Consider the following 24825-nt stretch of genomic DNA (forward strand, 5'->3'; position numbering starts at 1 on the left):
AGCTCCATTAAAAAATTACTTCCCTCAATAATTAGTAGTAAAGACCCCAAATATTACAAAAAGTCATTACCAAGCTAACATTTTTGGATTAATTTCTGCTATATCGATAAGGACTTCAGTAGGCATGTTCTTGATACCATGTACAGAAAAGATCTTAGAAAAGTCAAAGTTCAGTTCACTAAGGAAAAAAAAAAGTGAAAAAGTGCAACATATGTACAGTTCCTGGCAGTTCTCACATGGGATTTTTCTGACTATCAACCATAAAAGTTTACATTTGTGTAATGAAAGTACAGGGGATTTCACTTCATGGTTAATATACAAGTTTTTGCTTCAAAGTGCTTACTTTATTTTTAAAAAAGAGAAAATCAAGAGGGTTGCAGGAACTTTTTTTTTTTTTTACAATGAATCCGTGTCATGTGTACCAATCTTCTTCCTCTTTCTTTAGTACAACATGGTGCAGCAGCCTCATCAAAAAGGTCTGATTTCAAAAGATGTTCCTGAAACCTCACCTACAGCAGCACTCTAGGAGTCCCATTAGGGGTGGCTCCTTTTTTCTTCTGAAGTCGATTTTGAACCTTTCGAGATTTTACTACTTTCATTCTCACCTCAAAAACTTCATGTATGGCTTTCCGGAAGCAATGAAAATTATAGTCAATAAGCCCTGGAGAAGAGAACAAAAATATTTATAAATGCCATGCAGAAATAATCTCATGTCAGCCATGACCAGGACAAGCCAGTAGAGGGTGATAGAGGAGCAGCTATAACCTCACAGCCAGATTTCCCCAAGAGGTCTGCTGCTGGGCTGTGGGAATTGCAGGCAGTCTTGTGAAGGTAAATTTTTTCCTGAGGAAAGGTTCCAATGTATATTGTATATACCACATTTTCAAAGGCATCTATGACCCAAAAGTATTTTGAGTTTCTTTTCTTTTCTTTCTTTTTTTGGCACTGGGGATTGAACCCAAGGGCTCTTAAACACTGAGCCACATCCCTAGCTCTTTTTTTTTTTTTTGGTGCTGGGGATTGAACCCAGGGCCTTGTGCATGCGAGGCAAGTACTCTACCAACTGAGCTACATCCCCAACCCCGTTCTTTTGTTTTTTGAGATAGCGTCTCACAAAGTTACTGAGACTGTCTTTGAACTTACAATCCTCCTGTTTCAGCTTCCCAAGTCACTGGGATAACAGGTGTGTGCCAGCCCAAAAGATTTTAAGAACCATCTAACTGCACACTTTTTTTTTTAACCTTTCAGAATTAAAGTTTAATACAACTAAGAAATAATAATACCAAAAGGCATTAGTAAATTGACTCTGAATGGAGGCAGACCCTGATTTGAAGTGCAGCTGAGATATCGAAGTCACAGTATCTATCAATCTTTTTTTTTTTTTTTTTTGGAGCTTGGGATTGAACCCATAACCTTCCACATGCAAGGCAAGCACTCTACCAATTGAGCTATATCCCCAGCCCTAATCAATCAATCTTTACTGAATATCTATTATATTTAAACCATTCTCATAAACCCTAGGGAAAGCAAAGTGCCTGATTCTGGAAATGGTATTAGTCACCTCATGCCTGCTCCAAGCTCAGGAACTCAATAACCAATGACACAAAAGTTCAGCTTTTCAATGATAAGTAAATTTTAAATGGAGAAATAGCAAAAGAGAATCTTGTTTATGATTTTATAAATAAGTCAGCAGTGTGAAAATGTAGCAGAATAAAAGATAATCCAAAATCGGAAGCATTTTTCATTCTCAAAAGTAAAAGCGTTGAAAGCAACATTATATTTATACCAAAGATAAAGTGGTTGGTTCTATTTGCCATCTTTAAATTTACTGGCCCAACAATTATTTCCATCTATCATGTGATGCTTCCAGAACCCCATCAAAGAAAGAAATGGAATTCCAGTCAAGGATGAAATTCTTCAACTCTGTATTACAACTAACTGCAAGTGCACGGGCAAGGGGGACAACCATCTCAGCTTCTAGAGGGAAAGTCTAGGTAGTGGTCCCTGCTGCTGCTGCTGCTGCAGAAACAATGACCCACAAATGCAGTATGACCCATTCACAGCAGATTTCCTCAAGAAAAGACCTGTGAGATAATCAGGGGGAAAGTAATAAAAAATAAACAAGGAGCAAAGAAATTCTCTTTTTTAGTGTAAATCTAACTAGGAAATGTGAGAACAATCTCAACATTATCTGCTAATATGTAAAATAAACTTTTACAGAGAGAAAGCTCAGCTCAAGGAATCTGGCTCAAGCAAAGGGTACAATTAAATGATCAACTTGAGGAGATTTTAGAGACATCCTATAGGTAGATCTTGAGAAATCTTAACTCACTCATCTTCACACATTTCAAAATGAGACAGTAATCTTGCCGTGTTAGTTTTAAAAGGTTCACAAGTGAGGTTTTTAAATGAAATAAGCATTCATAAAAAGTGTTTGCTAGATCTGCCCTATCAGGAAAGGCAGTTGAAAATACAAGAACAGAGTTGTGAACAGCATAAATACTACCATCACCTCCATCCACACTTAATACAGTCTCACCTTCTCAGATTCAGCAGTTCCCAACCTTAGCTGCACCTTAAAAACATTCAGGGAACTCGAAGAAAATAACCAAAAAAAAAAAAAAACTAACAAATCCAAGTTCCTCTCCCATAAGTTCTATTCTAACATCCTGAGGAAAGCTCAGACTTTCTTACTTTTTAACCTTTACCAAGATGCCTACCTCTTCCACCAAAGCCATCACCAGGTCATTAATAAAAACTCAGAAGGAAACCAACATGAGAAAAAGTCAAGTGTAGATTATTGGCACCAACAGGACTCAAGAATAACAAAACCAAATATCCCATGCATTACAAGCACTAAATTCTCTTTAAAGATACTCCTGGTAGCTAGAGTGATCAACTCATTGTGTTCACCTGGGACTTTCCCAGTATCAGCACTGAAGGTTTCCTGTCCCAGGAATCCCTTTGGTCCCAAGAAGACAGATATGGACTGGCCACCCTAAAAAAGTACATATGAAAAGGTCAAACATTAAATGTACCCATTTTCTTATATTCTTAGTTATTACATTAAAACTCATATTTATTTCCACTTAGCTTCATAAATTTTTACAAAATCTGCTTGTTGTCAAATGATCCCACTATCTTCAAAATTCCATGACTCTAATATATTATCTGTTTTTGCTTTCAGCAAGAGTAAAGGAAACAAAGATTAAAGGATGAACACCACTTCATTAAAAGTTTTTGGTGGGGGAAGAAACAAGGCAACTTGGTCAGTCATAGTTTAGGAATAACTTATGGAAGACCCGTGTAATAAACTCCTGCTTAAATCTAGTTCCCCAATCATAGAGGGATATTAAAGTCAGTGGGCAAAAGTTTAAGGAGAAGCCACACACCTGAAACAATAGCAACTTGGAAAGAGGAAGGAAGATCACAAGTTAAAGGCCAGCATGACCCTGTCTCAAAGTTAAAAATAAAAAGGACTGGGGATATTGCTCAGTAGTAGAGTACTCCTGCATCCAATCCTCAGTACCAAAAAAAGAAAACAGGAGAGATGCTACACTATCAAGCTCAAGGTTAGCATTCTACTAACAAGACATAACAACAATCCAAACCACTTATAGTAGCACTCAGACATCACTTCTGTGTGGTGCTCTTGTCACAGTGCATAATCTCCACTGTGTAAAATCAGCAGATAATTCTACATAATGAAAAGTCAAGGACATGAGAAACAAGAAGCTGTCACAGACTGGAAAAGATCAGAAGAAAAAAATAACTAAATCAAGTTGGGGATTCTGGGATTGAAAAGAGCATTTGTGTGAAAACTGTTGAAATTTGAATAAGGTCCATAGTTGAGTTAATAGTATTATATTGCCATTAATTTCCTAGTTTTGAAAATTCAGTTTTAGTATGTAAGATGTGAGGGAAGGTGGATAAGGAGTATATGAAAACTATGTACTATTTTTGCAACTTTTCTGTTAAATCTAAAATCATTTCAAAACAAACAAGAGGGCTGGGGTTGTGGCTCAGTGGTAGAGCTCTTGCCTGGCACATGTGAGGTACTGGGCTCGATTCTTAGCACTGCACACAAATAAATAAATGAATAAATAAATAAATAGTAAAGTCCATTGACAACTAAAATAAAATCTATCTGAACATTTAAAACAACAAAAAAAAAGATCTCCAGGTAGGGACTGTAATTCTCCCTAAACTTTAGAACCTGCCATTGGCCTATGTGGTTTTGGAAGAGAAGGCATACTATTTACATTACTTCTCTTTCTCTTAGCTTTGTGAAATATCAACCACCAATAAATCTGGGAAATAACTTTAACCAACAAAACAGGCATACAGTGGTTAAAAACACATGTTCACACATAAAACTGCCTCTATAAGTCCCTGACTGCCCACTGGTTGGGGAAGCTCCAGGGAAAGTCGCTTTTATTTTCTGGGTCTGAGTAAAATCATATGTAAAATAATATATAGTCCTATCTTCAAAATTCCATGACTATAATATATTATCTGTTCTTGCTTTCAGCAAGAATAAAGGAAACAAAAATTAAAGGATGAATACCACTTCCTTGTTTCTTCCCCCATCAAGAATTTTTAATTAAGGATGAATACCACTTAATTAAAAATTCTTGGTGGGGGAAGAAACAAGGAAACTTGGTCAGTCATAGTAAACAGGAAAAATACACAGCTTCAGGAAGAAGAAAGAAAATGCAAATTTAAGTAATATACTAGTTTTCAATGGTAAACTTCTTAAAATCAGAACACAGAAAACTGAACACACTCATTATCTCTTAGCAGCATAAATCCATACAATCTTTCTGATGGACATTTTGCAAATATGCACTGTAAGCCACCATAACACCCCTACCCTTTACCACTGAGCTACATCCTTGGTCCATTTTATTTTTTTATTTTGAAGTAGGATTTTCCCTTTTTGGAATCATGATACTATCACTGTGTTTTGAAGATCTAGTATTATGAAGGTGGGGTACACTGGCACACAGCTGTAATACCAGATAATCCTAGCTACTTAGGAGGCTCAGGCAGGAGGATCCAAGTTCAAGGACAGTCTTGGCAACTTAATGAGACCCTATCTCAAAATAAAAAATAAAAGGACTTGGAAGGTAGCTCAGAGGTAGAGTACCCCTGAGTTCAATCCCCAGTACTGCAATCATTTTTTAAAGAATAAAAAATAAGCCAATCCCCCCCCCGCCAAAATGTCCAATATTTTCTTTGATACAAGGAGTGTGACTCAAAGTAGGATAGGGAGGGAGAGCATGGCAGGAAAATTACCTCTAGATAGGGAATAGAGGTGGGAGGAAAAGGGAGGGAGAAGGGGACTAGCTAGATGGTGGAAGGAGACAGTCATCATTATACAAAATACAAGTATGAAGATGTGAATTTGGTGTCATCATACTTTATATACAAACAGAGATATGATAAATGGTGGTATAAAGGTATATTAAGAATTGTATGCAAAAAAGAGAGCTTATGAATAATGGCATAATCTAGTGTGAACATATTTTATATATAGTTATAAAAAATTGTGCTGTGAATGGATAATTATGAATGCAATGCACTCCACTACTGTCATGTATGTAAGAAATAAAAAAATAAAAATTAAAAAAAAAAGGATTGGCATATAGCTCAGTGGTGGTGCATGCTGAGTTCAATCCCTAGAACCCACTTTCCAACATCACAAAGATATACTTTTTTTAGGCTAAAAAAAGTCATATACCATCTAGCTTTAATGCTGTATGTCTTGCTGCTCCCTCCTTTACATGAAGAGACTAAATGGTCACACTGTCACCTAGACCTTCCAGAGGGAGACTGAGGGAGAGTCTCCACCCTTAGCACAAGCTGGGGAGTCCTTTCCTGGTTCAGACACAGCCCGGGAACCGTGCAACCATTCACTTTCAGAGATGCTCAGGCCCCTGGCTGAATCCTCATGTCTACTTCACCTCATTGCAATCACAGCCACACCACTAGAGGGCAGGCAGGTTCAGTGAAACCCCACCATCTCTGAACTACCTGAGGCCTGCCTGCCAAAAGGGCCTGTGACTAAAGTCTGGAAGCTTCAAGGGCATGCTATCATTCACTCACATTCAACAAGCAAGGAAGGCAGAATGAATTGAAGTGCTTCTTTTAAATCACATTTTAAAAATTACCTTTTCTTTCAAAGCTTTCCTCTCTGACAAAGCAAACGAGAGCCAGGAACTTTGTCACCTCTTTTAAATAAAGAACAGTTGTATTATTCAGCTTTATAATGGCTGTTGATTCCTTGTCATAGGGGGTTCCTGCTCCATCTTCTTTGAGACTAAATGGGGACAGAAATCAAAATGTATTTGATCATTAAGAAAGAATTAAAAATTGCAACCCAGTAATAGAGACCAGCTTTAACACAGAGAAAATGATGTCATTTACACTTGCAGTGCCATTCAGCAAAATATCTCAGTGAACTCTTCTCCCCTCCACAGCCAAGGGCTTCTTATTTTCTCATGGTAGAATAGCCAGGCTGTCAAAAGCATGATCTGGTGAAAGACCAAGAAAGGCTGAAAAACAATTAGAGTCTAAAGAGACATGACAGCCAAATATTGGACTGAACCCTGAACAAGGGGAAAAACTGCTATAAAAGACAGAATTGGGACGTTTGGTAAAAACTGAATATGGGTTTATGTATTAAATAACAAGAGTAATATAGCCAGGCTAAATCTGCTCCACTTGCTACTTAAACCATGGTCCTACAGTGAATGTCGATGTTCTTAACAGATACATGTTCAAGTGGCCAAGATCAAAGAATCAAGGTCTGAAACTTACTGTCAGATGGTTCAGCAAAAACACACAAAGAGTATGTATTAGGAAAGAAAGAGTAAACATGGCAAATTAGTAATGACTGGTAAATCCCAACATGGATATAAGATTTCCTGTAGCTTGAAATTTTTTCAAAATAGTTAAATTAATATGTTGGTCTATTTTCTTAAGAAAAGGTGTAGTCTGCAGACAGATAAACCTAGGTTTATACCCAGCTCTTATTTATCATGTGAACTTGGACAAGTTTAGTTAACTTCTTTGAGCCACAATTTCCTCATTTATATACTGACAGCAATTACGTCAAAGTTCCCTAAGTAAATAAATATGCATATATGATTCTCAGTATAAAGCTGAGAATCTATAAAATGTACAAAGAATTTTAACTGCTGTTATAATTAAGATGGTTTTGATGACAGAAACTGAACCCGCGAAAGACACTGGTATAATCAAAGATTTGTGAATACTTCCATCTTAGGCAAAGGACATGTCCCATAGCCTTCCTTTTATCTACAGCTGTATACATTTTGATGTATATTTATTTCCCAAATCTATGAATAACTGACCAGAATTTTCACTTAACTGGAATTGTGCTAAATCTTATCAAATTCACAGTAAGAGCTAGCATTTATTAAACATTTACTATGTGACACACACCATTCTTAGTTCTGACCATGCATTATCCAATTTCTGCCAGAAAAATCCTCTAAGCTAGACACTGAAGAAACTAAGACTGGAGAAAGAAAGACAACTTGGACAAAGCTGGTGACAGAGGTGGAGCCAGGAAGGACCTCAGACCTGATCTGATTCATATCAAAAGCCAATGCTTTAATTTTGTAATATACAGGGGCTAGGATGAAAGGCTTGATTTAACGATGAGCCTGAATTATAGAGTATTTTAAAGGAAATGGAGGGGGTTTTTTGTTTGTTTTTGTTTTGAAAGTATTTTAAACTGGTCTCTACAGGACTACTTAAAAGTAAATTTTAAGTCTAAGCTAAGCTACTTGGGAGACTGAATTTCTCTTGCTTATAAGTAATGCTCTAAGAGCAATAAACTGAAACATTTAAAATGTTTTACCCAATGAAGAAAACTGCATTTAAAATTTTCAAGTAAATATAACATTCGAATATATAGATAACAAACATTTTGTCTATTAATAAATAGCATTTAACAAAACACAGGAAAATTCTTAGGTAATAATGTTAAATAAAAAAAACAGGTTATAAAATTATATATACAAAGTGATCTCATTATACTTAAAACTACACAGAGAAGTAATAATAAAATATATAAAAAATGTAAATAGGGCTGGGGATGTGGCTCAAGCGGTAGCTCGCTGCCTGGCATGCGTGGGGCGCTGGGTTTGATCCTCAGCACCACATACAAATAAAGATGTTGTGTCCACCGAAAACTAAAAAATAAATATTAAAAAAAATGTAAATAGTGACTGTCTCTAGGTGGTAAGATTATGGGCTATTTTAATTTTATTCTTTATGCTTTCATAAAAGTATACATACTATAATATATATTAATTTCACAATGAAAAAAAGGAAGAAAACAACAAACTAATTAGGGGGAAAAAAAAAAGCCAGGCATGGTGACTCACACTGTAATCCCAGCAACTCAGGAGGCTGAGGCAAGAGGATTGCAAGTTCAAGGCCAGCCTCAGCAACTTAATGAGACCCTGTCTCAAAATAAAAAAAATTAAAAGTGCTGGGAATATAACTCAGTGGCAGAGCACCCCTGAATTCAACCCAGTACCACAAAACAAACAAACACAACCAAAAAATATCCATAAAATTACAAGTAGAAATTGGTGAAGTTTTGCAACTACAACTAAGTTCTACAAGTTTTCATCTACAAGCAATGAATACACATAACAAATGGAACTTATTTTAAAGAGAGAGAGAGAGAGAGAGTGTGTGTGTGTGTGTGTGTGTGTGTGTGTAGAGCTCTGAGCAGAACCTGAGCTGAGATTCTTGAGGCACCACCTTCAACACCGGTCCTTTGCACTGGGCAGCTGGGAAAGAGGATCAAGTCCTCCAGTTACAGGGCTACTTCCTTCCTAGACTATCTAAGGGGGCAGGGCACAGTCTCCACAAACATCCCCACCCGGCCCCCTGCTGGTAAACTGGGCAGGCTCACTGCTCCAGCAAAGAAACCCCAGTGCCCACAAATCATTTGTGACCCAGACTGGTTCTTCCTGAATCCTGTGGTTCTCAGGAACATTGCACTCCACCACAGAAAAAAATCTGATGGTAAAGCCCAGCTTCCTCCTGCTAGCCTCCTCCCTCACCCTGTTTGTTTTAGCTGGGTAAAAGTAACTCTGATTAACAGCATTTACACAAACAACTTACCACTTACGTCTAATTACCATATGGCACAATAATGATCATACATGTCATTAAATATGTGCCAGATTAATTGTGTTGTTCATTGTACTTGATTACTACAGCAATCTAGACCATAATCAGGGTTCATTCAGCTCCATGGCTCTTTCAAGGTCATCCACTTATGGCTTAAAAATAATAGGATACTTCAAGCTAGTAATTTTGGGAAATAGGGTCTATTTTTAAAGCATTTAATAATAACAGCAGTAATAAATTATGGCAGCTACAGTTTATCCAGGAACTACCACCAGGTCAAGGCACATTGTGAGCCTAATGGTTCCACCTTCACCACAATCTTACGAGGTATGGCTTACCCCATCCATCAGGAAGGGACTGTGTTGTGTGTTTGTGTGTGCAGGAGTTGGGGGGTGACAGTCAAGGGAATCTGAACTGAGTGAGCAGAGGAGTCTTAGGCAGTGGAAGACAGAAACAGATTGACACTCTCACAGAAGTTGACAGAGGAGGCAGAGTACCAAGAGAGGCAGGTCACAGGCAATGAGTGCAGAGGAAGATGGACCAGAGGTTCAGCTTGTCCACGACAGGACGACAACCTAAGGTCCAGTATCCACAGCAACATCCTAATATCCTAAGAAACAGCTAGTTCACACTCAATCTATACAAGACTTGTTTGGCAAATGTATAATTAATTCAGAACTGTTTCTATCTCTGATAATACAATAAATCTTCCCCACTCTTTTTCTATTTATTTAATTATTGGGCACTGGGGAATGAACCCTGGGATACTTTACCATGGAGCCACATCCCCAGTCCTTTTTTTAAATTTTTATTTTGAGGCTGGGTCTCACTAAATTGCTTAGGGCCTTGCTGAAGTTGCTGAAGCTGGCCTTGAACTTGGTATTCTCCTGCCTCAGCCTCCCGAGACACTAGGATTATAGGAACGCACCACTGCACCTGGCTCACTGTTTATTTGATATTATTTTAAGTGTATAAAACATTTCTAAGAACACAAGACCATACAACTACTAATAATAAGCAGATAATGTCATTTGCTTAGTTTTATAATTCTTTGCTGGCCACAGAAAATCAAAAGTGTATTTTAAAAAAACTCAGCAGTTATTTTCTGTAACAAAGAGGATTAATAGAAATGTTAATGACATATCTCTTCAGAGTTTAAGGATTAACTTATATCCACAGATATTGACAGATTTTTCAGCAGAGGATCAGGAATCATTTAGACTTGAGTTCAAATTCTATTTCTGTTCCTTATTGACAATGGGAGCATCAATTAGAAACTTAACCACTGTAAACTTTAGTTTCCTCATCTGTAAAATGGGTATAATAAGTAATTCCTGTCTCATGGAATAGTTGAGAATTAAACTATATGATGCATGCAATAAAGTTATTAGCATAATGCCAGGCATTTGCTCAATAGTTGTTTGTTATTATCATTGCATGCTAAGTGGTCTATTTACAGACCTTGGTCATTTAAAACAAAAGTATTAAAGTCAAATAGATAAATGCAAAGTGTCTAAGAAGTTATGAAAGGGAAAGATGGCTTAATTGCCATTTATGAATGTTTTACTTACCCATAAATACAAGAGATGTCAATAACCACATCTATCATATCACAGCAGAGCTCATAGGTTTGCATATCCACTGGAGTACTATCAGTTGCAATGTAAATTTTACTGACCACATCAAATAGAAACGCCTTTTCAATTCCAGAATTCTGAAACAAAAAAGATGCTGCCTTAAAGTGATAGCTGACTTCAAACTGTGTACAGATTACATAAAATTATAGGCCAGCCCCAACATAAAATATAAATGAGCAAAAATTAAGCTACAAATAATTTAAGTTGCACCACTGCATTACAACTTAAACTTATTATCTTAAGCTTTATAATGGACTTACAGAAGAGATGAAAAGGAGGGTTACTGCAAATTATTTATTGTAGCTAAACAAATTGGGCACTATTTCCTAACTCTTAGGACTCTTTTGGCACATAATTCATACAGTGTTAAACAAATAAAAAGTTATTCAAGAAGGAGTCATCACCAAAAGCAAGTGTAATGGTTAATTTGAATTGTCAACTTGATTGACAATTCAATGAAATGCCAAGGATCAAGAGGATTATGGTGTATCAATGAGGGTGTATCTAGGAATGACTGGCATGTGGGAAAGCCAACTAAAATGGAGACCCTCCCTAAGCATGGGCAGCACCAACCAATAGGACGACTTGGATGAAATAAAAAATTGAAAGAACAAAGAAGCAGATGGCATATGCAAGCTGGATTCCTCTTGTAAGGGTTCTTGATTGCTGCTGCAATCGTCTTGAGGATTGAACTCTCACTTCTTCACTATTCCAAAGCAGATTCTCCAGAAGCCGTTGATCCCTCTTGTTCTGGGGTTCCAGCCTCTTGGACTGTGCAGCTACTGGTTCTTCCAGCTCTCTAGCTTGCAGTCGGCCATTGTGGACTATCCAGCTTCTGATCCCACTAGTCAACCTAATAAGTCCCACTTTTATAATTATACTTCCTGTTGACTCTGTTTTTCTAGAGAAACCTGACTAATGCAGCAAGCCTTATGCTCTCTATCTCTGGTAGGGTTCTATTAACGATGATGAATGCCCTCAACTTGAATAAACACTCTACTTAATGCCAGTGAAGTAACACATTTTCGTTTTGGGAGTTAAACTCCAAAACTGAACAATATCAAGGAGTAATCTTCAAAAATCATAATTAAATGATCTTGAAATGATGTAAGAGCAAACAGAAGTAAGACCCTTTTCACTTTTGCAATGTTCCTCTCAAATTCCTCAAATGACTATAACAGGAGTAAATTATTTACTTACTGAGATAAAGATGTTTAGCAAATTCTCCAGAGTTGGGAGCTGTGGAATCAGTTTCTGAACCACTTTGCTAAAAGCTTCAAATATTGAATGATCATATATGCTGGTCAGATAAAAGCTGAAAGAGAAAACAATATTTCATCCATATTTCTCTTTGAAGGATAGTTTGCTTAAGCTATGGTATAACACCAATAGTCTCCCTTCTGTATCTACAATCCTAACACACAAAACTACTCCCTTCAGAATTCACAGTAACCTTGGTAAAAAACGAGTATGTCTTAATAAGCCATTCCACATCACCTTCCCAAGTGCCAGAACTGTACCTGTTCTATTCTGCTGACTGGCAAGCTTAAAAATGCATCCTTATTTGCCTTTGCCAGGTTCCATGCATTCTGCAAGAGAATCTGCACCTGATAGTCTTTATGCAAGCCTCTCAATGTCTAGCCTAGTAACTTAAATTATTGACAATGAATCATATAACTTTTTTTATTCTCCAATTTGCAAAATGAATTGTGTACTACACCACCAAAGAATGAAGAAGTTGTTTTCCTCTAGGTATTTCTAGATAAACTATTTTTAGACTACTCCTTTATTTATGTTTATAGATACTATCATATTTATCAAGAACTGTAAAATTTAGCATCAATTAACTTCCTGAATTAGATTCGCAGGTTTTGTTATATGTTCTTTCACCTGAGGGAAGAAGCTTAGCTTTGACCATGTGTTAAAACAAAACACTACTTTCCCTAAGGATTAGAATTAGCATGTGCAAGACGGGCACGCCTATAGTTCCAGTAACTTGGGAGGCTGAGGCTGGAGAACCACAAGTTCAGAGCCAGCTTCAGCAATTTAGTGAGACCCTATCTCAAAATAAAAAATAAACAAAGGGCTGGGATGTGGCTCAGTGATTAAGCACCCCTGGGTTCAATCTCCAGTAATGGGGTAAAAAAAAAATAATAATAATAATAATTAGCATGTGCAAAACTTGTCTTTCCTAAATCCTATTTCAGTGTCTATAGCACAAAACAGGTAAAGAAGGTAAATTTACAGCCTGTTCCAAGCCAATCATGGTGAATGTGGAGCCCAAACCTGCTTTTTCCCATCCTTGACTAGGACCCCTGAGGGATTTCTGTTCTCACCTGAGGTGGATTTTTTCTAATCCAGCATCTGCAAGGTCATCGTTTGCCCTCTGGTGAATATCTCTTTGAGTTTCAATTTTGTGGTCATCTGACAGACCATCCACTTTATGAATAAACACCTCGAAGTTGATGTCGGTGTTCACCTTGTAGGCCCTGGTCACCGTGAGGTGGAGCCTGGCCAGGGCTTCCATGTAGTCATCCTGGGAACAAAGGCAACGCCTGTGAGAGGAGGCTGCTCCACCCTCCCGAGCCTACCACGTGGCTACTGTCCTTCAGAATGTCTTGCAAAGACTCCCCTTAGAACCTGGTCTCGTGGAATCTAAGCTTGAAAACCTAAGTTGTGTTAACAAACAGAAGAGAAGGCTAACAAAATGCAGCTGATTTAGGCAGCTGTAACCTAGGCTGATGATCACAAAATATCCGAGTTGTAGTTTCAGAAAGAGAAATGACCTCACACCACCTCAGTCCTTCCCTGCAATACTGTCCTCCCCACCTTCCAAGTCTCTTGGTGAACCATGAGGAACCATTAGAGATGGAGACACAACAGGGATCACTAGGAGAATGGGGAATGGGCTCAGAGAACAATTTTAGAAACACTGGATGAGAGAAGTCAGCATACCCTGGGCCACAGGCCCCACCTTGTCTTCAGGGTCCCACCTGGTTTTTATAAGGAACTTACATTGGAACAGCCATCTAATTTGTCTGCATGCAGTCTGAGGTTGCTTTCATGACACTAGGCAGAGTTGAGTCGCTTTCCTCTGTGGAAGCTCCTCAGAGACAGTACAGTATGCAAAGCCTCAGCTATATTACCATCTGAATATAGCAAGTATATATAGTATATATATGGTATATATAGTATACCAAGCCTCAGCTATATTACCTTACAGAAAGCTTTCGGACCCCCAATGTGGAGTAATTGCTCCAAACAGCGCGATCTATTTTTTTCTCTATTATGACAATGTAATAAATACCTGTGTATCGATCACTATTTAAAAAACAAAGCATTAACACCAAAACCCTGTGTATTTCTCCCCATTCTCCCAACATAGCTCACTACCCAGCCACTCAAGGCAACTACTACCGCAAGTTCAGTGTTTATTTTCACTCATCTCTTTACACCATACACATCTGCATCCCCAAACAACAGACAGCATTCATTTACATTGTTTAAAGGTTTACTGAAGTGGCTGGGCAAGGTGGTGCATACCTGTGATCCTAGTGGCTCAGGAGGTTGAGGCAGGAGGATCACAAGTTTCAGACAAGCCTCAGTAACTTTGCAAGACCTTATCTCAAAATAAAAATAAAAAAAAAGATTTGGGGATGTAGCTCAATGATAGAGCACCCGAGTTCAATCCCCAGTGCCACAAAACAATGAACAAAAAAATTTATAGAACTATCAAGTTGTATGTATGCCTTTTTCATTCAACATTACATCCAGGAGCTTTCATCTCTGTTAAGTGCATTAACTCTAGCACATAACTCTTCCTTTTAAGGACTCTGTGACATTTCATGTAATGGGTGGTCTACAATTTATCCCACACTTGCCTGTTGATGGACATTCCAAATGTTTCTCAGTGGTTAGCACAGTGGTAATGCGAACACACACTACCCTGCAGGCTGATTCGGCAGGTCACAGCACCCTGAACGTGACCAGGCAGTGTGTGATGGTGCCAGACCCTTGCAAACACCTGGTGTTGTCAGAAGCTGAGTTACTGCCAGTTTGAAGGGTGTGGACCGGTCTTGTTTTTATTGCAAAAAAAGGAACTTAAAGGACTTTTCACAACCACGCTCATCCCCCCCATTATGACTTCAAATCTGGAAAATACAGAAAGCCAATTTAACAGGATGTTTTGGGCATTCTTCTGTTCTCCAAACTAAATCAATAAAAATGCAGCCCTAGTCTCTAGGTAAATCAAAATATTAAATATACTAATAAGGTACTATGAAGAAAAGAACACATACCCTCTGAAGAATTATTCAAAATGAAAGGCAAATAGCAGACACTGGGCCAGCAGATTAAGCATTAAATAAAAACTACCATTACTACTGTACAGCTCCAATGGTTGAAATTCTAGAAAAAGCAACTAATCACCAGTGACAAAAAGCATTTCAGTGCTTGACTGAGTCTGGACATTACAGGGATGGTCTGTGAAAGGGCCCAAGGGGACCTTTGTGGGTATAGAAATACACAGTCTTGGATATAAGGTGATTACATGACATATACCGTTAAATTATGTGCTTAAAACGAGTGCATGATATTGCATGTATATTAATACACAAAAGAGTATTATTGCTTTCATCTTTAACTGAACAGGAAGTTAAGGGAACAGGTCTATAAGCAAAGTAACCCAACGTCTAGAGAGGATCATATCTCAAAATATTAGAAACCACCAGTCTAAACTCCTTGCCAAGCCTATAATATGGTCTCATTTCCAGCTAACTGGTAAAACAGCACTGTTGAGAGCCACAGCCGAAGGGGCCCCAGCAAACTTCCAGCTGCCGGCTGATGATTGGCTCACAGCGGCCCCAGCAACATCTAGCTGATTGGCTCCTCTGCAGTGATGCTCATTGGGCTGTTTCCCTGCCCTTTCAGACCACGGAGCTGCTCATTGGGGGACTTTTTTGGCTCCGCCCACGTGACCCAGCCAATCGGCCTCAAGAGCAGGAGGATTGGGGGAGGGGGGGAGAAGCTTGTGTGGGAGAGAGAGGCTTGTGGAAAGCCGGTGGTGGCAGTTGAGGCTCTGAGGACTTTTCCTGAGAGGCTGTTTTGTTTGGCGTGTGTGGTTCTAAAAATAAAGTTAGTTTCTTTTGACAAGTGGCTTCTGATTGTGCCCAGCCAGACTGCGGCATTCTTCTGATTGTGCCCAGCCAGACTGCGGCACAGCACAGAGCCTCAAGGGCCAAAAACGAGGAACTGGGAGTATAGCTCAGTGGTAGAGTGCGTGCTTAGCATGGGTTCAATTCCCAGCTTTGAAGGAAAAAAAAAAAAAAGACTAAAATTGACATTAGAAAGAAGAAAATTCTCCATTTATTAGAACAGAGGATTGCAAATGATTTTTCCCACTGTTATTGTTTCCTATGACAAAATTTTAAAAATAAGGTAAAACATACTGTCTAGTTTCTACTCTGCAATTAAATCTAGGATTACAGGCAGGTAGGTCACAATCACCACCAACAGGGTCAAGTGGAAATTCTTTGGAATCCAAAGACTTCAGGAAGAGAGGGACATTCTGTGGTCTCTTCTGGGGATGGAAGAGTTACACTGAGCTTGTGGGAAATCACTCTTGCTTTCATTCGTTTTTATTTCACAACATTCTGTGAGGACTTAATTTCTCCTTGGGGATATATTTATCTGGAAATCCTGTGATTGTGAGAATTCACAGTCAAAAAAATAAAAACATGAGGTGTCAGACCAAAAGAATGCTGCTTAGAAATAATGGAAAGGACATCCAAGTGCTGTCGAGAGCCACTTCCCTAAAATCTGATTTCCCTAAAGCTCATAATCATGAAGATTCCTACAAACATGAAAAAGTAGTATATAGGCTCTGACTCTGGTTTTTAGATTATTCTTCATTTTTAGTAAATGATAGCACTCAACAGAGTTTTCCTACTTCTTCTTTTTCAGTGCTGGGGATTGAACCCAAGGTCTCAAGCATCTTCATCAAGTATTTTACCACTGAGCTATGCCCCCAGACACCCTGGTCATTTTTAAAGTGTAACTGTAAAAGATGAATTCAAGAATTCTTATTTATACCTTTCTCTGACCTACAACAAACAAAACAAAAACCTTAAAACTAAAATAAGCCAAACAGAAGGTCTGCTTTTCATGTTCAGGTAACATTAAAACCAAATACAGTTGAGATCTAAAATTAAAAAGTGTACTTTTTAGCCAAATTACAGTCATATAATAAATACTTAAGATAGATTTGCATTGGAAATTTGAATTCCATAAATGCAAAATGCTATATTAGCACAATATAGTATTTAAGTAAGTTTTTACTAAGTCATTGTGTCTCGAAATGAGTCATCTAGTTGGAATCTACTTACTATGGCCAGGACTAGTACTACAGCTACCTAATTCAACAAGTACAGGCACAGGATTGGGCAACCCAAGGGGAAAAGGGAGCTTAGAAGAGATGACATCCCCACACCTTGGAGCCACACTCCCAGGCACTGTGCACACGCTCTATCCATTCCCTTGGGGTCCAGGCAGGTCTGAGACAGGAAGGCAGAGGATACTGCCAAGGCCACAGATGGGCCAGAAAACAGGTCAGTACAAGTGGGACAGCCAGGAAAGCAGCTGCTGACAGCAGGCCCTAAATATGATTCAGGTGTCTACAAGCACACACAATACCAGCATTTCTGGGTGGGACAATGGGAGGGTGAACTGCTGTCCATAGATCAGGCATTGGATTTCCAGTTTCCCCCCTCCATACTTCCACCCTAAAAAACAGCTGCACAAGTACAGTGTGGCCTCTTGGAACTGAAAGGCTGTTGAAAATTTCATTATTATATTATATAAATAGGCACCTAGTTCCTGATCCTTTCAGGCATGAGCAGTTTCTCAGAAAATGGTTTTCCAAGTGTGGTCTTAGAACCATGATAACCAACAGTCTCTATAACCCCTTCCTCTCTTGAGGGAAGCCATCCATGATCCATGTGAACTATGCATGAACTAAAACGATATTGAAGCCATCAGGCAGGAAAGCCTGGTATAGGGAACTCCCAGCACTAACCCTGCTGGTCTGAAAATGCCTGGTTCATGTGGCTTCCTATCCAGCCCCGGCACAAGTTCAGCAGTTTCGGAGATGGGGTGACCCGCTGGAGCCAGACAGCCTCTCAGGGATGGGTGTGGCTTGCCAAAATGCCAATCAACCTGTTTACTGCAAGACCCCTGCCATACCAAGAATTGGGGCCCTTTTCCAGTTGTTCAGTTCCAGCTCCTATCAGGACTGGAAGACCTATCAGGCGCTCTGCTTTTTATATCTAATTTCTGGTTCTGTCTCTATTTCTTACTAATTATTTCAGACATTTTATTTTTTAGGCGGCTCACACCTCCTGACAGGAACCTACCCTGGTGGGGTGCTGGGCACCCTGCAATACTCCCTAACACCCCTGGGCTTCTGGAAGACCAGGTGATCACACCAACAGCTGCCTAACGTGATGGTAGGTATGCAATTTCAGAGAAATGTCAGGGAAAAAGGGAAATACCTGAACTTCATAGATGATTTAGCACACACCTAGAGGATCTGTTGCCTTTTACTCCCCAACAGCTGTAAAACCGTCAGTCTATGGGAGAGCCTGTGGTCTGGGCCTCAAGCCGCAGACACTGTGAAAAAGTGTTTGCAAGGCATCAATACCCAAACCCCAAAACAGGCACCCTCCCTAAAACCGATCTGCCAGAAAAGCACCAGGTCTGTTTCCTTTTCCCTCCTCCCATTTACAGACATTAGAGGAGAAAAACCCCAGGGTATAGAAACCCAGGTGTCAAACAGCCAGTTTGGAAGGCTCATGTGAATCTCACTAATAGCTGGAGAATAGAGCCCTTCACCAGTCCACAGAGGTTCCTTCTTCTTTGCTTCCAAGAAGGTTGAAGGAGAACCTAATCGGGCTGTCTGTTGGTAAACTACTTTTCAACCCAAAACTGGGTGATGTAGGGGATATAACTTGGAAGGATTGAAAATAAGTGGACAAAAATGCTATGATAAAACTCACCCTGTATCTGCTACTTATTCATGTGAAGAAAGTTTGAATATCTATACAAACCCAATTGATCCAACCCCAGCTTATTCTAGCATGGATATATAAATTAAGTGGAAAAACATCAAAATGTCCATCTTAGAAAAGATATTTATCTCAAATTTTACTTTTTAATAGTTATCTATTAAAATATGACAGTTATTATGTCATAATTGTGTGTTAGTGATAATTAAAATTTGATTCAGAAGAAAAATGTTCACTTAAAACTTTACCTTCGCAGGACATGATGTACATTTAAATATACACTTATATAGATTTTTGGTGTACAGAACCTGTGATCTTTTACAGATGTCTGCCAAGGGGATCCTAGGGAGCGTGACACATATTTGGGGTCCTTGGCCTCTAAAGGTGGGTTGGCGGTTGTTTGTCAGGCTGGAAGAAGGGAGCCTTTTCTCCTTTGCAAAATCTGAAGGCCATGACTAAGAAAGACTGGTTAGGTAGAAAGGCCTACTCTGGATTTCAAAAACCAAACTGAAGCCATCAAAAATGAATGTGGGGAGATGTGGGGGCTGCAGGGCTTCAGGGCCATCATGCCAGAGGCATTGAGCTGTACCTGAGAGTCGATGACAAATATCAGTGCTCCCGTTCCTCTGAAGATCATCTCATAGTCAAAGGTGGGGTCAAAAAAGTCAATCTGTCCTGGGAAGTCCCAAATCTGAAAATTGACAAAGGAACTGTTGGAAACATCTTCCCGGCATATCTTGTTAGTACTCTCCAGGAACAGCGTTTCGTTGGGTGACATTTTGTGAAAGACAACTTTCTGAATAGACGACTTGCCGCTTCTCCTCAGGCCCATGAGCAGGATTCTCGGCTTCACCTCAGTGCTGAAGGGATCGCTGAAGTCCAGCACTGCAGAAACCACAAAACAAGAATGAGAGTGAGTCGCTTTCACAGTGGTTAATTAGAGGAGTTTCACTTCCGCCTCCTGCGATTCATGACTGACAGAAGATGCTGTCCTTCCAAACACAGTCCTAACTACACCACCCAACTTGTGAAGGGGGCAGTTCCTGCAAGTGCAGAACACTGAAAGATGCCCTCTCCCCACCTCAGGCCATTCCCAGAGGGGCAGACACCTTTATGTATAATTTCACATCCCAAGCAGGTACTCTGGAATATGAAGAGCAGAGAGTCCCCAGAGCAGACTGTCCATGGAGAGAACTCAGGTCTTAGCATTCTGGAGTAATATCCTTCTGTGCGACATCATCAGAGTCTCTATGCACTAGAGGGATGCTTGTTTATTTGATCTTCACCTCTTTGGTTCCGCTCTCAGCCACAAAGTCCTGGAATATGGACATGGACTGAATGCCTCAGATTCAGACTATGTCAAATAGCAGGTGTCAATTTTGTGAGAGGCGGTCTTCTCCCAGGCCTACCCTGGCTCTAGGCCAACAGTAAGTAGCTATTAACCATACAGAGCTATTCAAATTTAAATTAACAAAATGAAATAAAATTAGAAATCTGGATCCTCTTTGTATGACCTAGAGTCATAGAAAGTACTTGGTACCTATAGTAGCCAAGTTCATAGACTCAGAAAATAGAATGGTGGATTATGGAGCCAGGGAGGGAAAGGAATGAGGAGTACTGAGTACAGATTTTCGGATGGGGAAATATAAAATGAGAAATGTTATATTATGTGTATTTTACCACAGTAAAAAGAAATTTAGTTCCCGTTTCACTACCCCTACAAGTGCTCAATAGCCACATCTGGGGAGTGGCTAACACAATGAACAACATGGATACAGAACATGGTTGTCATCCAGAAAGCTCTCAGGTCAGCACTACTACAGCCCTTGGTAATAAGAATCCAATCCTAAAATTCTCTACCAAGAATCCTAGAGGGAGTAAGTTTACTGAATAAAAGTAGGAATTGGTATAAAAGTTTAAAACCCAAAGGGGTTTTCTTTTCTTTGTGTTTGAAACATATAGTGTTGGTTCCACAATGTTCTTTAGTCCTCCAGAGCCACTTAATTTCTAAGCAGCCTTCATGTTTGACCAAAAGCATGTACATTTCCTAAAGAAAAGGAAGTGTAGCCTAGTGGTTAAATGGTAGGGCTCTGAAGGCAAAACTTGGGGCTTGAGCTAGCAGACCTTGGAAAAGATATTTAGCTTTTAAGACTCTGTTTCAAAATAAGACAAGTTGATAATGGGAATAAATATCTCACAAGATTGTTATGGTAATTAAATGAGATCAAAGACCTAAAATAATTACTAAAAGTAAGACTCAGCAAAGGGCCAAAGGTTTTACACATATAAAAGAATGAAGTTGGATCCTTACCTCACACCATATACAAAAATTAACTCAAAATGGACTAAATGCCTAAAATGAAGAGCTAAAACTATAAACGGTTAGAAGGAAATACTGGTGTAAATCTTGGTGACCTTAGATCAGGCAATAGTTTAGAACCATTTAGATCCTTTTCCCAATGGTTTTTTTAACTATGACACAAAAAGCACAAGCAACCCACAAAGGGGCAGGGGGAGGAAACTGGGCTTCATCAAAAATTTAAAAAGAAAGTAAAAAGAACCAATGTAATGGAAGAAAACATTTGCAAGTCATATATGTGATAAGGTCTAGTATCCAGACTAAATTAACAACTCTTACAATTTAATGCAAAGACAACCCAAGAAAAAATGGGCAAAGATCTAAATAGACATTTCTCCAAAAAAGATGCTTCACACATCATTAGCCATAAGAGAAGTAAAATCCAAAACCACAATGAGATGCCACTTCACACACACTAGGGTTGCCAGAATTTTAAAAAGACAGATAGTAACAAGTGTTAATAAGGATGTAGAGAATTGGGACTTTCACACAGGCTGGTAAAATGCAAAATGTTACATTTTGAAAAACAATTTGGCAGTTCCTCTCAAGTTTAAATATGGAGCTACCATATGACCCAGCAAGTCTACTCCTAGAAATACACCAAGAGCTGGGGTAGAGTGCTTGCCTTGCATGCACAAGGCGCTGGGTTCGATCCTCAGCACCACCAAAAAGAAGAAGAAAAAAATACACCAAAAAAAAAAAAAAGAAAGAAAGAAAACATATGTACCAGTAAAAACTGTACATAAACTTATAATAACCAAAAAATAGAAACAAACCAATGCCCATCAACTCTCAAATGGGTTAAATAGAATGTGGTATATCCATACTATGGACTATTACCGAGCCATATGAAAGGAATGAAGTACTGATTCATGCTAAAATGTGGATGAACACTGAAAACACTACACTATATAAAAGAAGCAAGACACAAAAGGTTTCATATTGTATGATTCCTTATATGAAATGCCTAGAATAGACAAATCCAGAGACAAAGAGATCGGTGATTGCCAGAGACTACAGAGAAACAAAAATGGACAGTAAACATTAATTGGTATGTGGTTTCTTTGGAGGAAGAATATGTTCTGGAATTAGGTAGTGGTGATGATTGCATATTCGTGAATATACTAAAAACCACTGAATGATAAACTTTAAGAAGACAAATATTATGTATACTATGTGAAATATAACTCAATTTTTTAAAAAAAGCTTCATGAAAGATCAAAAACATAAATACATAAAAGAGCCCTCATTAAAGATGAATTAAACTTAAAGATGAAGTAAAGAAACAAACATCTTTTTAAAAGAATATAAACAAATATAGAGATAAATCTGCATTAAATTATTTTTCTAAATTTCTTTTTGGTTTCCTTCTGTATTATACCTATGTCTTTCTCTGTTCCTGGTCTCAGTCTAACCATAATCCAAGAGAGACTGGAAAGTAATCTTTTATTTCTCTGTTGTAACTAATAGTGCTCCTCACCCCAAAACCCTGCAGTTACCTAAAGCACATGTTAATAATTGACAATATCTTTGTAAATTTCATTTATTATATATGATATTTTGACATTTACATTTGCAATAGGCATAGGTAAACACACGAATTTCAGATAAAACAATGATTAAATAAAGAAAAAGGAGATGAGATACGCATAAATGGGACTCCATGTCCTGGTGTGGAGATGAGGTGATTCCCCAACAGCTTTTGTGTTAATGCAGAAATATTCAGAGGTGAAATGACTGGACCTAATCAGACGGACTAACTGAGTGGGAACTATAGGCAGGTGGGAGGTAGCTAGACTTGGGTCACTGGGGCTGTGCCTTGAAGGGTGCATCTTACCTGCTGCAATGTGCCATGGTCTCCTGGTTGCCATGAATGGAGCAGCGCTCTCTACCAAGCCCTCTGCCATGATATTCTGCCTCACCTTCAGTCCAGAGCAATGGAATTGACCCACCACCTACTAAATCTCTGAAACCATGAGCCAGAATAACCTTTTCCTTCTCTAAGTTGTTCTTGGGTATTTTGATCACAGAGACAAAAAGCTAACACATTCCACAATAAGCTACATCTCGCTCCCACCTTACCACACACTCCTTTTCAGTTCAACTTATCCAACAAATTGCTGATGATTTATAGGATCATATCATACTGATATAATATTAAGTTCACATTACTTATACAATATTACATGACTTACACCATCTAAAATGTCACCAACTTTCTTCTTCAACATGGATTATATGATACAGTATCACTAATACAAGTCTATCTCAGCAAAAGCGGATCATGAATTGAAAAAAAAATAGGACTTCAAGTTTAAAGATTAAAAGTTTAAAGATATCTTCTTTTCTGATGCTGGGCACAGTGGCACACTCCTATAATCCCAGTGGCTCTGGAGGCTGAGGCAAGTTCAAAGCCAGCCTCAGTATCTTAGTGAGGCCCTAGGCAACTTAGCAAGACCCTGTCTCAATATAATATATAAAAAAGGCTAGGGATGTGGTTCAATGGTTAAATGTACCTGGGTTCAATCCCTGATACCAGAAAGATATCTTCTCTTCCCAAATTAAATCCCTAAGGATAATAGAAAAAGTATACATAGTAAATGGGGAAAACAGAAAGCATTTCCTTTAAAATCTGGGACAAGACAAGATTGCTCACTCTCACCGTTCCTATTTAATGCTAGAAATTCTAGTCAGAGCAATTAGGCAAGAGAAGGAAATTAAAAAAGACAAAAATAAGAGAGGAGTAAGCCAAATTATCAAGGTTTGCGGGTGATATGATCCTATACCTAGAAGATCCAAAAAATTCCACTGAAGGACTGCTAGACTTAATATACAAATTTGGCAAAGTAGTAAGTTACAAAATCAATAACTTTCCTATACACCAACAATAAACCTGCTGAGAAAGAAATTAGGAAAACAATTTCATTCACAGTAGTCTCAGAAAAAAGAAAAAGAAAAACCTAGCAATAAATCTAACCAAGGAGATAAGAGACCTCTACAATGAAAACTATAAAACATTGAAAAAAAGAAATTAAAGAAAACCTCAGAAGATGGAAAGACCTTGCTGTCGCGACCCCTCGCCAGCAAGGGAAAACACGACACAGGATTCTTCTTTCAGCAGTTTATTCAGGCCTTGATTCATGTATCATCTTCTAGTGACCCCCCGCCGAGCGCCCAAGCACAGCCTAATAAAGCCTCCCGCATACCAATCTTAAGCTGCCACGTGGACCTTTCTCATAGGATGGGAAGGGATTGCGTGCCAATTCTCCATATTAGGAGTTGTTTGTCACAGGCCACAGTGGAAGCCGGCGCCATCTTCTAATGGCGGCCACGGTCTATAAGAATGGCTTACCACAGTTCCCCCTTCTATTTTATATAACAATGCAGGCGAAAGTAGAGGTCCTATCCCACTGTGCAGAAGTGGCTGCAATGTATGGTTCAGTCCCAAGGAGGCGCCTTCCCCAGACCTGATCCCATATCAGCCAACGCCTTTTTTCGTAGGGCGGGGCGTGGACGTCAAACCCGCATGCAATAGGACATGCTTTCCTTGAGGTCCGTTGAGGGATCACTCAAGTGCAGTGCCTTGCCT

At 38.9% G+C, this 24825-nt stretch overlaps 1 protein-coding gene and 1 non-coding gene across 3 annotated transcripts in view; both read right to left on the minus strand.

Moving 5' to 3' along the window:
- Window positions 1–303: 303 nt before the first annotated feature.
- Rragd (Ras related GTP binding D) overlaps window positions 304–24825 on the minus strand; it is a 43957-nt gene continuing 19435 nt past the window's right edge. For both annotated transcript variants that reach the window (XM_048809211.1, XM_015499338.2), the window contains exons 2-7: window positions 19467–19762; window positions 13154–13353; window positions 12018–12132; window positions 10752–10894; window positions 6174–6322; window positions 304–661 (exon numbers count right to left, since the gene is read on the minus strand). In XM_048809211.1, the coding sequence (XP_048665168.1) occupies window positions 510–661; window positions 6174–6322; window positions 10752–10894; window positions 12018–12132; window positions 13154–13353; window positions 19467–19762 (1055 nt within the window). In that variant the 3' untranslated portion in view covers window positions 304–509. The remainder of the gene's footprint in view (window positions 662–6173; window positions 6323–10751; window positions 10895–12017; window positions 12133–13153; window positions 13354–19466; window positions 19763–24825) is intronic.
- On the minus strand, window positions 1006–1080 carry Trnaa-cgc. Its single transcript has one exon. It is a non-coding gene; the product is annotated as a tRNA-Ala (tRNA).

This window comes from Marmota marmota, unplaced genomic scaffold (assembly GCF_001458135.2).
Source record: "Marmota marmota marmota unplaced genomic scaffold, marMar, whole genome shotgun sequence".
Classification (NCBI taxonomy): Eukaryota; Metazoa; Chordata; class Mammalia; order Rodentia; family Sciuridae; genus Marmota; species Marmota marmota.